This window comes from Centrocercus urophasianus, unplaced genomic scaffold (genome assembly GCF_019232065.1).
Source record: "Centrocercus urophasianus isolate 14NV4802_14NV808 unplaced genomic scaffold, USGS_Curo_1.0 seq_15, whole genome shotgun sequence".
Taxonomy (NCBI): Eukaryota; Metazoa; Chordata; class Aves; order Galliformes; family Phasianidae; genus Centrocercus; species Centrocercus urophasianus.
The window spans coordinates 34117491-34132337 of record NW_024884697.1 but is presented as its reverse complement, the minus strand read 5'-3'; the positions used below and the strand labels follow the sequence as shown (position 1 = coordinate 34132337).

At 39.4% G+C, this 14847-nt stretch overlaps 1 protein-coding gene across 4 annotated transcripts in view; it reads left to right on the top strand.

Moving 5' to 3' along the window:
* The window catches only part of PTPRR (protein tyrosine phosphatase receptor type R), a 105044-nt gene that overhangs the window by 64323 nt on the left and 25874 nt on the right, over positions 1 to 14847 (top strand). For all 4 annotated transcript variants that reach the window (XM_042816407.1, XM_042816410.1, XM_042816409.1 and 1 more), the window contains 2 exons: positions 5223 to 5409; positions 11874 to 11958. In XM_042816407.1, the coding sequence (XP_042672341.1) occupies positions 5223 to 5409; positions 11874 to 11958 (272 nt within the window). The remainder of the gene's footprint in view (positions 1 to 5222; positions 5410 to 11873; positions 11959 to 14847) is intronic.

Sequence of the window (14847 nt, the reverse complement as noted above, 5' to 3'; positions counted from 1 at the left end):
AGACCTAGAAAAAGTGATTCTTCTCTTCTACAGTTTAGGTTGTTAGTAAAGGGAGTTTTACCACATGCTTAGAAGACCTGTTTGAAATGTATGCTGATGATGAGCAGGAAAAATCTAGAGATTACCATACCAATTAATGTAACCACAGTCTCATTCACACTGCTTTCCCTAAACATCCATTAATGTGACCAGTACAAAGTGTTGCATATTTCACACTATCAAGTATAGAGAAAGTAACGTTTGTGAAAAATGCGTGAACTATTCTTATGCTTATTAGATGTAATTATTTAACCGCACTGCGAATATTACTTTAACATTTATCCAATTATATTTTGCTTCAAATGAGAGTCATCACTTGGTCTTCTGACGACTGACTACAATGGACATGGTGTATCTGGATTTGCAAAGAAATGTCTCAGTTTTATGTTAAAAGGTCTATGTTACTGTTTGCCCAAGGCTAATAGGAAATGGCAGTATATTCAGTCCTTTTCAAAGATTTTTTAACCTCTACGTATTTCCTCTCATGCTTTTTTTTTTTTAAACACAGGATCTGATTTTTCTTGATGAAGTCAATGGGAGTTATTCAGTACTCTCTTTTTATTTATTTTATCTCAAAATACAGTATTATTAACAAAAACAACATTATGTACTTTTCTGATTTGCTGAGCTTTTCACATCCCTACCCCACAACAGCCTTGTTTATCCATCTGTTCATCTGCATGACCCTTTTCTCTTAGAAATTTTGAAGATCAGCAGGAAAGCTGGGTCCTATAGTTTTTCAATTGCCTAATTTTGTGAATTTAAATTTGTTTTCCTATGAATTATTCTACTGAAACATGAAACTAGACAAGCAAGACGATTCTGGCACTCAAAAAGGCATCAGTAAGGCAGTAAGGATGGAAACCATGTGCCTAACTGTGATTCTTCAGTGCAATTACAGCCCACCTGAATGCTCACTGGGTACCCCTGCAATATCTGAGCACCAGGACCCACATATAGACCAGAGGAATACCACAGAAATCAAACTCATGGGGGAACGGTGGCGGTTTCCCTGCCATAAAACAGAGAGAGAAGCTCTGCTGAGCATCCCTGCGCACAGAGGATCTCTGGGCATGAAGCAGCTCCCTCCCTAGCAGCCACAGCCAGCACTACTCTTCCCACTCGTTAATGGCTTCCTTCCACCCGGGGCTGACATAGGCCTGCCTTCGGCCTCAGGGGCGCAGCAGTGGGGCGAGGAGGGCATGCGAGGCGGAAGCACCTCCTGTGCCTGCAATGGTGGGGTCGAAGGGCAATGGCTGCTGATGGGCTGCAGCCCTGCCACTCATCCCAGCACCGGGAGGCACCAGGCCCGCTAGGGACTGGGAATCTGGGCGTTGTGTTTTTCGAGAGTGCTGAATAAACATGAAAAGGTGTATTTAAAGAAGTTGTCCAGCTTAAATAATCAACTGGGAAAAACTGCGTCGGGTAATTGGATTGTCATAATCACCAACCATGGCTTAATTTTAGGGTCATGGAAAACCTGGAAATGACCTTGCTAATGATTAATAGGCTTTAGTAACCTGGCAGCCCCGTGCGGTGGACAGGTGGAGCTTCCTTTGGAGAGTTCTGAAACAAACAAAACATTGCTTTTTTTTTTTTACCTTACTCCTAATAAAGTCTGCATCAATAAATGTACCATTAAAAATCCTCCAGTGGATTCTCATCAGTGGGCTTGTTCCTATTGCCTTATTGAAAAGAGGGACATGGGTATGTAGTAGGCCCCCCTCTGAGGTACTAGACAATACACAGACACAAGTGGTTTCCTGATTGCACTTATTCACATACCCAGTAATGATGTGGCTGTCCCAGCTGATGAAGTGTCGGAAGATTTAGTCTCAAGCTGACTTTAATGAGATGTTGTCACGAATGTTTACAGATTCCTTACATGATGCACATCGCCGCCGAGACAGAACTTGAGGTGTTCCAGAGCAAGGGACTCTACTTACAAAGGAACAAATCAATTTTCTCTAATTGGCCTGGGCTATTAACACAGGGCACAGAAAATAAAGCTATTTATAGAGGATTGTGACATAGAATTGAAAATATTAGGAAATAAGGGGAAAAAATAAGCATGTGCCTTCTTCTTCGCTGTAGTTTGCAAGGGAAGGATGTAGTTACGGTGTTTAGAGGGACCCAAGAAAAATTAGTTGTCTGACTAGCAGTGTCAGTGATCCCATTGATCTATTGTGCGTTCTCTCCAATAGCACAAGAAAAGGAAGGCACACTGCTTAACATGCTTTCTACTCTTCTTTCCAGAAAGTGACCAATTTAACTATGAGAAGAACATAGAGAATCCAAGAGGCCAGAGCAGAATCCGAGACTACAAGCATCTTACTTTAGAACATAAAGAATATGTTGAGTTCATGCCCTCCCAGGTCTTTCAGCATCATGTCCTGTTTTCAGCTCTGTCCATCAGTATGGTCTAGAACTCAATAGTCAATATGATTAATATTAATCTTGGCAATAGTTACCTAGTGTAAACATTCTTAAAAGCTTTTTATTAACTTAGGCATTCTTGTTGAAAGTGTTGAGTTGCCCATTTTTGTGGAAGAATTACCTTCACAGCTATTGTCCATCCCATGCCTTCAAATGGTATTTCTAACAAGGTTGCAGTCCATTAGGTAGTTATTTTCTGTCCTCTGCTCAGTATTTATTCTGTATATAGATTTCAATGTGTTAAATATGTAGCTAAAACTACATTTTCTTTTCAGACTAAGTTATTTGACTCTCAACACTGGTATTCATCAATAATCCCCATAAATGGTAAAAGCTATAAACTTAAAGTTATAATTAGACCAGGTATATTTTCTGTTGTTGTTAGAAAGGAAATAGCCTTTTTGCCAAGACTGTCAGTTATAACAATGTAAAAGCCAAAGAAAATATTAACATTTTCACTGCACTTTGTTGTTAAACAATGAAAATACTTTTCCTCTATACTAGGAAATCTCAGTAGACTCTTCCAGAAGTATGGCTGGATCTCAATTGCTACCCGCTTCTCAACCAAAGATAGTCTGAACATTTTGGATTCATTTCACACCTTTTCTATAGTTTTCTGGCTCATTTTCAAAAGATCTGTTCTGTGATAGAAACCCTCAGAACCACCTGTTTGAGGGACAGCCCTTTCCTGTGGAATAAATTGCTAGTCATGGTCAGAAGAGATGCTTAAGCAAGATGGTTTTTATGAGAATGTAGTCTAACAGGATGTTTTCCTTGACGAATGTCTGAAGGACTGGCTATCCTACAGACAGGAATGGTCCCTCAGGATGTGGCTCAGGTACATGAGCCAGGACTAGCCTGCAGAGAGCAGCCACCATATGGGACCTCTGTGTGATAGAGTAAAATCACACATCATATAACAGCTGCTCATAATTTCTGCTCAATATGCTCCTTCAGCCCTGCATTCCACCTAGGTGAATTAATAGAATCCTACCCCTCCATCTTCCCTCTGCCAATAAAAGTTGTCCCTGTCTAACGAGGCGGCCAGCTGTCTGCAACCACTTCTGCTCCGTCTTGCCTCTCTCCCACCACAGCTTCTGTTGCTGACTCACTGTAACCATCTGCGTGCTTGGACAGCACATTTCTTATTGTCACCCACTCATCGTTTATGCTGAAATAGGCTCACGGACACTATGGCACTATCTGAGATTCACTAGTTCCATCAGGTGGTCTATTTTCCTGGCAACTGTAGTTTTGTGTTTTGCTAAGTGTCAGGTGGGTGGCTGAAATCATTACTATTCATGCAGAATGACATGATAGAAATGGTTTAATTTAAAACAAAGTTACTAAGGGATCTGTTGACATGTGTGACAAAGAGGGAAGGCATCAAAGCTGTGTCAGAACAAAACAAAGTGTTCTATTAGTATGATTACAATCAGAGAAGAAAGCAATAAACCCTCAGAGTATACTTATTCTGGTGACATAAAAAAGATTTGAAAATAGAACTGCAACACATCATGATGTTCAGTCACAACATCAGAAAAGAACAAATAATTTATGTAAATATGTGTACATTCAAGTATCTTTAGGCCACCCATGGATAACAAGAGGAGAGTAACAGGCAACTGCGAACACAACTTTTGCTGCACACTAAGGGAAAGCATTCCCCCATTAGTGATAACAGTTGCCTCACTGATTATGATTCTGCCTGTGTGGTATCTATAATAATATATGCCAATATGCATTACAGTCAAGGGGATAAAACTTGTGTTGTGACATCTCTGTGTTCACACTGCTGCTTGATGTTAGAGACATGTTTACACTGAGCAGGGTATCTGTAGCCCAGTTCAGAGATAGCTGGCTAACTCATAGCCTTCACAGTACCAATTTCTGATTAGTAAATACAGTAATTCTGATAAAGTCCTAAAGATGTGCATTTAGTCATCACAGTTAAAAGAGCATGGATTTATCACCATCAGTATGCCTCAAGTTAAGGACTGAGTAGGTAACTTTTGATTAATGAGTTGAAACTAGGAAAAACGTTTCTTTACATGTGATTTGGAGAAAGCAACAAAAAGGTTAGCAGTCATATGCTTTATTTGTATTTCCACAGCTCAAAGATATTTTCCCCTATTTTTTCTGAATAAGCGCTCTAAGTCTGTGACCATTCCTTCTTCTGTGGTTCAGTGCTGTTTTTGCCTCTCACTTGTCACTTACCTCACCCATGACACTGTCCATTAAATTAGAGTCCATGATGTTGGCACCTCCTTTCCACTTATTCTTCTGATTTTATCATTTTCCCCCTCCACGTTTTGTATTTAATTTGAGTAGATACTTAAAGATGCAGCTGACATCCATGAATTTATTTCCAGCTTGTTATACATACATGCTACAAATACATTCCCTTTTCTTTCTGTGAAACATTTCTTTCTTACTAACATACCACTTGCATATTTGGCACACAGAAAGATTAAGTAGCATACCAGAAACATTTTCCTCTTTTAAGAACAGTCTGAAGTTCCTCCATAGCAGACTGTTTTTGAAGAGTCAGTTGTTGGATTCAAGATGTAGGAAGAGCTGTAAAATCTTGATTTTCTGGCCACCCAGTGTCCCAGTGAAACCAATCTTTTCATACATCCAAATATCCCAGTGACTACACAGACTACACCATCAGAGACAGCTGCATGAGCATGGGATTTACAGTACATTCTACTTTTAAAATAACTTTTAATTATTTTCTAATGCAGGCGAGGATCCAATGTCTCTCTAACTTTGGATATGAGTAGTTTGGGAAGTATTGAGCCTTTTGTTGCTGTGCCGACTCCACGAGAAAAAGTGGCCATGGAATACCTGCAGTCAGCTGGCCGCGTCCTCACAAGGCAGCAGCTTCGAGATGCAGTTGCATGTTCTCATTTACTTCAAACAGAATTCATGGTGAGTTTAACAACAAGCTTTACATGAGGATTTTGTGATGACTGGCACAACAGAAACTGTAGAAAAAGAGTAATTGGGCAACATTTTAATATCAAGGTGCAAATTATTTCTGAAGGGAGGATTAGGTTGTTCCAAGGTGGTGTTTTACGTTTAGAAATCTGAACTCAACTGTAATAAATAAATAACTCGTAGATAACTGTTATCTATAGCCATAGATAACACAGATTCCTGTTCTGTTCATGGGTGGGATGAAAGTTGCATTAGTGCTGTGGTACTAACATCCAGCAGTAACACTGTGACAGTTTCAGAGAGATCATAAGGATGTGGCGACAGAAAACATAGTAATAATTGGAGAATTTGTTCATCCCCATGTAATCACCTGTTAGTAATGTTTATAATTCAAAGACTAAACTTTTAGTTACTGCAAATGACATTTTTGGAGCAAACACAGACACCATAAAAAGAGAAGCAGCTCCTGAGTCAGACTAACATGTCCTTAGCAAATACTCCATAGTATGGGCCTAATATACTCAAGACCAAAAAAAAAAAAAACCCAAAAAACAACCAGAAAAGACTCTTATAAGTGTATTTAGTATATTTTAAAAGGTAGGAAGGAATGTACAACAAAGACAGTGACCAGGATGAAACAAATCACAGCAGGAAAACTGACTCATGGAAAACACGTTATTAACATTACTTGAAGAATACTTGAAAAAAGACCAGTACTGCAAAAGAGACAGATTAAAAAGTTTATCAGATATAAGGAGATAATGTTTACAAAGGAAATAGAACTGAATGTAAACAGAAGCCGGCTGAATGTGAAAGCTGAATAAGGCAGGTCAAAAAAAAAGTTTTGAATTTACAGAAAACCTTATAGCTTTATTTTTAAATAGATCAAAAGCACAAAATTAAATGGAGAGTACAAGGATCAATAGATCAAAGGAATAAAAAAAAGACTTGGAGAAGGTGAGGCAATAGGAGAAGAGTGTTTATGTCGTTTACATCTGTGGTCAACCATAGAAGAATGTGTGGAATTTCATACTTGTGTGGCAGAAGTAGATTAAAATAGATCACAAAAGGGTCTGTCTGATATTGAAGTGTTAATGGAACAGAACAGATCAATAAAGTGAATAAAAGGTAATCACTGGAATAAGCTGGTATTCACCCAGGAGCCCTGGAGGATTTCATGTATGCAATTACTGATGTATTAACAGGGCAGATATAGCTTAGCACTTGGGTCCCAGTATCCGAGGAGACAAAAAAACAACAGCAACAAGTCCTTCTTCAGAAGGGCTCCAGAAGAGATCCAAATAGCTATAGATCTGTAAATCTGATGTATGTGTCAGAGAAACAGCAAAGAATTATGATAGAGAAAGATGCCAATGGATATATGAGCAAATGCAGTACAGTGGGGAAGAAACAATGCAGTGTTTTCAACATAGGAAGGATTTGTAGGAGATATAGATGCTTCTTAGAGTAAAAGAAGGTCATCACTGGAATCTCAGAGACATCTACTTTGGAGCTGAAACTGACCAAGATGCTCAAAAGCCATCTGGAAAAGGGGTTAAATAGTAAGGTGATAAAGTTTGATGATGATATTCTGTTATGAATGGTAGTAAAATCAGAAACTGACTTCAAAGAAGTTCCAGAAGGATTAAATGAGTGTGGCAAGGTAAATGAAATTCAGGGTTGATAAATAAAACATTATGCATTCAGGGGGAAATCGTTCTCCATACTTCAGTGGGTTCTGAAGTACAAGGCTGACTCGTGATAAAGGAAGTAAAGAATAAAATAGAAAACATCTTTACAATGGTGAAAAAATTATAACGGTCACAAATGCAAGCTGTTCTGATTACTCCATCCCAAAGCACATGAACAAGTATGGCAAATATCATCACAGGCTAGAGCAGCTTCTGTATCAAGAGATATTAAATAGACTCAGTCAAGGACTCCTGACTAGGAAAGCAGTTCTAATGGAAGCCTATAAAACCATCAGTATTGAGAAAGTAAACAAGGATGAATATTCATTGTGGTTTTTGCTAAAAGAACACTCTGGGGTGGCCAGTTCAAAACAAAGAAAGGCTCATACCATTGTTACAGTTCTCTCAGAAAGCTTGCTATCAGAGGGTGCAAGATCTGCCAAACCAAACTGTAGTGGAGATGCTAAGTCATGGCTTGAAGCAGTGACTGAGTACCTGGTAGGAAGGCAGGGCTAAACCAGGGACAGTGCACCTGAGTGACTGGAATGGGTGGAGCCGGGATCTGCCCCTTCCCAGACCTCATTTAAGGGTTGGCAGTGGAGGCAAGAGTATGTTGCTGGAGATCTCTGTGTACCTGAGGCCTTCCAAAGGTGAGCGGCTCCTTTGCTTTATTTCTCTGCCCATGGCTGTTGCAATTGAGCAGGCCTTTACTTGCTGCAGCCTAGGACTTTGCTGCTACTGCTGCACTTTCCATCGCCATTACACCTAACGCACCCAACTACTGAACTCAACCTTAGCCTAAAGTTTTTAGTTTTTATAATTCATTAGCAAACAAACAGGCAAAACTGACACAGGTCTAACAAAGACATAGAAGGCTTTCAATTCTTATTAAAAGTCTGAGGATGTGAGTCGGTGAAATAAATGATGAGTTTCATCTAAGACTAGTTTTCAATATGAATGATTGCATCCCTATGAAACAGTCCAGCTTTTTTTTTTTTTTTTTTTTTCTCTTTTAAAGAGACGAGCTTTAGTGTGAAAGTCATTTGCTTTGGAAAAATAAATCGCTAAGTTGTTTTACTAGCAACTGGTTAGCCTGCACATGCAAAAAATTCTAAGCATCCAACATTCTTTTACCACCATTTATATTGACCATTTTCTGTCATCCTGTGGCTTAGGCTGGAAGGTTTGGAGAAACAATTTTTTCATGTTTTAAGTTCCCGTGTCTCTATGAACTGTATCCTAACAAGCTGGCCTATTCATAGAATCTCATGTACCTAGATCCTCTCACACAACATCCCTGCTTGGTTTTGGATCAACTGATGCTCGTATTTTATTCTTCTTTCAGTAGGACACAATGCAACTTTGGCCATTCCATATCTCCAGAGAATTATTTTGAAGATCACGATTTTTCTGTTCCAGTTTTAGATTTTTTTTGAACGTCTTTTAAGATGAGGCTGCTGTACACTTTCTGTCTAATGTCTTCCTGGCTACAGATAATAGCTTTAGTAGAAATGCTAAGCATATAAAGAACACAATATATAACCCTCACTCATTCTGCTCAGTCAGCTTGTTTTAAGTAGCTAAGAAAATACAACAAGAAAGTCTTTTTGAGACTAAAATTACTATTTCCCATGAAAACAGTGCCAACTGTGCTGAAAATTGAGAAATGATGTTTGAAGTTTTCAATGGAAAACTGAAAGATGATATCTTTCGAGTTACACTTGGTTTAAAGAATTATTTTAATTACCATTATAGAGGGGTATTAGTTCTACTTTTTAATTGTCAGTATCAAATGTTCAAAATACTTTTGCACAATATTTATTAAGACAAAAATGCTATTTTCTTGTTCTGGTTTTTTTTTGGTTGTTGGTTTTTTTGTTCGTTTGTTTTCTTTTTGGTTAGCAGAAAGTTTGGATATTTTTACTCAAATACCTGATCTGCAATGAAGAAGAAACATAAATTATCCAGCAAGTATCTGCTTAGTAGCTTACTACTACTTACAAGAACTTCAGAACTTGGTGATGGAATGGAGAAATTTCAGTTCTTGAAACACTGGAATTTCAGAAGGGGCAGTTTTGTATGGGAAAGAGTGAGATAGTTGAATCTGTAAAACTTGGCTCTCATCAAAAAGGTGGCATGAATATAGCAAATCCTTAACTGGATTGCCTCCATTTTCCTAAATTTTGCCAAATTTTCTGGAATGCTCTCAGAGACCCAAGTCATATCTGTTTATGTGCATGAATGGATGTAGCATTTGAGAAGCCAAACATGAACCAGAATTCCTGTTATTAGAACATTATCACCCAGATAGGTGGAGGAGCCCAAGAACAAAAGCCTATGTGCATATGAATTTATAGTTACATGAGTGCAACTGCCTTCAGCTTATAAATTTCTATTTTAAAATATCATACATTTATGTAAGACAGCTTGATGTGCATTGTCTAGTTACCTACAGATTTTGTGTGCTTATTCACACAAAATTCATGCGTTTTGCAATCAGCTGGGTTTATCTATCCCCCCACTAGCAGGATGGTTTCCTCATCAACTCCTGAATTTTATTCTGGAATCCTCTGTTGCATTTCGTAGCCAGCCTCACAATAAGTGACCTGTCTGTGGTTGAGATCCATAGTGCACTGGCAGATTTCTGTCTGTGCCCTTGGACTCATAAGTACTTAATACTGGGAGGAGCCCACTGACTACAGAGTGTTTACAGGATGTAAGTAATTAATATTATTAATTGACATTGTTGGCCAAAGAAATACATTCCTGTTTTCAGCTTGCTAGCATTTCTCCATCTGTCAGTAACTGGCCAACTAATGAACTATTTTAAAATTTCAAGAGGCATCAACAAGGAGATAGCTAGGTGACTGGAAAAGCCCCACTGACAATAATCACTTGTGCAGGCCCTTCCTCACATCTTTTTTCTAGACTCTTCAGATAACCAGCATAGATTCTGTTACACAGAAGCTTAACGTATTGCCCTCTCCTGTTGTTCAGTTCAGCAATAAAATCTTTCAGAAGCAGAGCACCACTGATGTTAACACTGAGTTTACTGGACCAGTGAGTCTCAGCCACTAGGTGAGTGCAAGGTGCTCACAACCCATATTAGTTGGCACCCTTCAGAGCCCATGGGCCAAGGAGAAGATCCTCATAGAGGTGACCACTGGGAAGAGGATAGACATGGGTACAAAAGGGGAAAGGAAGTGAGTATGAAGGAAGGAGCATCAGAAGTAGGACAGGGAAGACATGGTTTGACCTGGAGGAGTTAGATGAGATTTATGCAGGAGTGGAGCTTTACAACTAAGATCCTACCCTTAACACAGGCATCGCATGGATGGCAGTGCAGGGAAATGGAACTGAATGTGCAAGAAAAAAAGGATTTTAGCAGCATGGTTTTTACTAGCCTGAAAAAAGAGGCAGAGACTCATTCTGTTGAGAACTCAGTAGAAGAGCAAGGAAGAGATCTAGAAAGAAACAGAGCCATGTCCCTGTTTGTCTTATAAAAGCACACAGGAGCCATGTGTCTGAAGAATGGTGGCCGTGCATTTGATCTTTGCTGAAGTCCTGGTCAGGTCTTGGTCTCTGGATTTAGAAACTGGCTGATTTTGGAGGAAAATATTTGAGTAAATTTTCCAGTGGTGCAAGTCAAAAGAAGTCCACACCGTACAGAGTGAGAATGTACCTTTCGTGCCTCCTCAAGTTCCTATGTGTCTGCAAGAGGCAATTATGTAATATGCCACTATCTTTGGATAAATTTCCCAGGCTAATAACAGAATTCTGAAATCTCCAGAAATCTCCATAACTTTGTTATGTATTAATTTAACAAAGATCATGTTCCATCTTACGCTAAGATAATTTAAACAGCACTGGCCAAAACCAAAATAAATTGGGGAAAAAATGAAGATTTGAATCAACTGAAACATCTTTCATGTTTTAGCTGGTAAATGTCATTCATGGGAGGAGGGAAGGGAAGAGAAGAATAACTGTTTCATTTTGTCATTTCCAAAGTTTGTTTGCTTGTTTTTCATTCAACCGTAAGAACACTAACAGTATTTTGAGACCTCAAAATCAAATGACTCTTCCTCCCCCTTAGACCAAGTGAAGCATTTTCTTCAATGTAAATTAGGAGTATTTTTATTTTATCTTTTTTTCCAAATTGTTTTTCAGTATGAACTGTAAGTCAAATTGTCACATCAGTTATTTTCACAACTTCAGATGTAAGGGAGGTAATGTGGTTCAGAGGCTAAAAATTCAAAATGAGAATCAAGGCAAATAGATCTATTTTTTTATATATACTTTTGAGTTACTGCATGCAGAGGCCTAATCATTGCTGTAAAAAGCAAGATCTTTAACTGATGTTGTTAAGGGCTTTGCACAAAATTTAAATATATATAGTAATATATTATTTAATTATCTTGAAAGCTCTCAGTCCATTCATACAAAATGCTGTTCTTTCCTGCTATGATACTGCACTTTTCAACTCCACTTTTCTAGTACTATTGTGTTTTCTAGCATATCTCCTAATCTTCTAAAAAACCTTGACTTTAATAATTCATCAGAAGTATTCCTTGGAAGTCACCCTTTCAGTATGCAACTCCTGTGTTTATTAAAGGAAGGGTGTTGACAGACTTGAGGTGGGAACCACTTTTTTCTTAATAACTTTGATGTCAAAAGACAGTTGTGTAACAGCAGATGGCCTTCTGGGGATAATTTCCTGTACAGTTCCTTTGGAAACACCAATCTGATTTAATTTATTTTTTATAGGAAATACCAATGAATTTTGTGGATCCCAAAGAAATTGACATCCCGAGTCATGGAACTAAAAACCGCTATAAAACAATTTTGCCAAGTAAGTGAGTTAGCCCTACTATGAAATTCAGTCTGCTTTGAGAACATACTGCCATGAACAGTTAGTTGTCCTTATCTTCGATTGCTGTGCACCTATTCATAAGTGTCTTTTTAGTCTATGCAGAAAGCAAGCAAAAATCCAGTTCTGGGGGACTGACCGGTGCAGGATTCTGCCTGGATACCTTAGTCATTAGATGCACACTTTGGCTGCATCCCAACCACATGCTGAAATGCAGCCTAGGTGTATGCTGATTTTAATCTAGAGGACAGCTCAGGCAAACAGGTTGAGATGGATATGCCATGCCTCATAGCAGCTCCCCTGATCTGGAGAGTGAGAGGACCGAGGCTGTAGCCTGTATCAAAGCCTGCACCGTTGAGCAGAGTGCAGCCTCTCACTGAATTCTCTCTAGCTGGGTCAAACTAGCAGACATTGTGTCTTACATTAAGTTGCCCAGACTAAAAGAGAAATTGCATCCTATCCTTTCTCATAATGGACTTCCATCTTTCTGAGTCCACTTTGTTTTGTTTTAATTATTTTTCTTCTCCATGCATTGCATGGCTTTGTGGAAACACATTTACATTATAAGAACATAGTGCTTCTTCACTGTTGCTGTAAACTTGCTACTGCTTTGCTATACTGTGTCTGTATTCTCATCAGCCCAAATTATTTATTTCTGTCATAGTAACAATTGGTTTGTTATAATTAGAGGTGATAGAAAACTTTTCAGTGGAATAGTTTTCCTTCAAAATACAGATTTCTCTGAAATTGAACTATTTTTAAATTACAGCATGTCCTATTCACTAGGAAACTGCTTTCTAGTAATTTCTATAATGTCCTTGTAGGACTATGCTACATGTCAGTCATGCAAATTCACACACTTTGAATGACCAGATTTCTCCCAGTGAGCCTGTATGTACTGTAATTTGCTTACACCATCCTAAGACCTTGCAGTCGAATGAGAAATAATGGCCTTCAACTGCTTGATTAGCCTCAGAAATGTGATTTGATACACAGTTGGGGAAAAAAATGCATTGTGTTGAGTCCTTGTTTCCTTTCAGCTACCAGCAAAATTCTCACTGACTTCAAGGTCAGTTCATCTATATCAACAGATAGCTGTATGCAGCTGAGTAAAACAGGAATGTTGAAGGGAATTAAATAGGTGAAAGCAATTGAATGAAAGTTATCAATTACCAAGGAATTAGAAAACTAAGTAGCCCCAACAGTTTGGATCAGCATCAACAGGGTATGCAGAGGCTGAAATCCTGACCCCTTTGACAAAAACAGGAGCTTGCTGTTGACTGCAATAGAGCCAGGTTATCACTCAAGCCTGCCTTTGCCTGATGAGCAACATTTCTAGAAAGATATCTCCCTTCCTACAGTGCCTATAGCATCAGGTTCACCTTCAGGAGCACCTCATGAGTGCAGGAAGACCTGCTTCACTGCTGCATGTGTTCTGAATTGGGTTATGACAGCTGGGCCTTTGTTGATGCTTATGAGTTTTGAGAGTTAGAATGCCTTCATGTTCTCACTTCCAGCCAGTCAGGGTGCACAGCTGACTCGAAGGCACATTTTCAGTTAAAGCTCACTGCTGATGTGCATCACAGCTACTCTTTGACAGGCGCTTCGTAACCCTTGTTGACAGAAATCAAAAGGTCTGGTGTGTGTTAGCACCAAGCATGTTCAAAGGAGATATTTTGAGGATCGAGGCACATGCTCATAATAAATACTCACACACCCACATCCAGTCCAAAAGGGCTTGGAAACAATCAGCACCATTAAATAGAGTGGTCTTTCTGGTTTCCTGCTCAGATGATATCAACCTACTGCTCAGTGCACCCATGTCAGCTTTTCCATTCCCAGCACTGGTGTGTCACTTGTGGTAACAAGTGATGTTGGAATTGATGGATTATCTCTAAAAATGCCCCATCCTGCCTGCTCCACCCTCTGCACTGGGATGTTCTCATTTTCTAAGAGATAACTTCAGCACAGATAATTCTGTCACAGGGAGCATGGGGGCAGGCTAGTGTTAGTAGATACTACCCAGGCAGGCACCAGCATGAGTACAATTACTGCCTGCTGAAACCAGTTATACGTGGAGAACTCCAAAGTGCAGGAAACATTGCATATCTATGAAAGATGTTTTGTTTGCAGTGTAGTATAGCCAACATTCATATACAAACACTAGGATTTCTCTGTAAGTTTTGAGTGTTATTTGCTATATATTAATATGCTAATACATCCAGTGAGGAAAAGACAAGTCGCTGGACTGCTCCTTGGGGTCACTGTTTCTTTATCCATCCCACTGACTGAGATGCCACTCACTAGTCCTGTGAAAGCCCTGGAAGCCCTCCCCATATCTTTGATTGCATTCCCTTGCCATCCCCTCAGCATTCTGGCCTCCTGTGCTGCCAGTCCTACCCCAGGCTCTATCACAGTTACATCCCTGTAGTGGAAAACCAGCCCTGATGCTCCCTCTTTACCATCTTATTTCACACCTTCACCAGCTGTTTCCTGCAGCCCATAACACATGTCCTCACAGCATGCAGTCAGCTTCAAACACATGTGTTTCTTCCCCTTTCTACTCCACTTTTCCACTTCAAACTAGAAGGAGGATTGCTGTGGTGCTTCAGAGCAGGTGTGGGATTTTGCTCACAGAGGGACAGTGGCTTAACACCGTTTGAGTGGGTATGTGTGTGTGACATACATCCAACGTACCTGGGCATCACTCCTTATTTTTTCTTATAAAGAACACTCAAGGCAAGAGCATGCATGAAAGCAGTCACTGCAGTAGAGCAGACTGACAGTAACATGAAGATGCAAAGCACCTGGGGGTCAGGTCCACAAATACATATGCTGTTCCTGAATTGCTTGTGCTAAAACTGGCTGTGA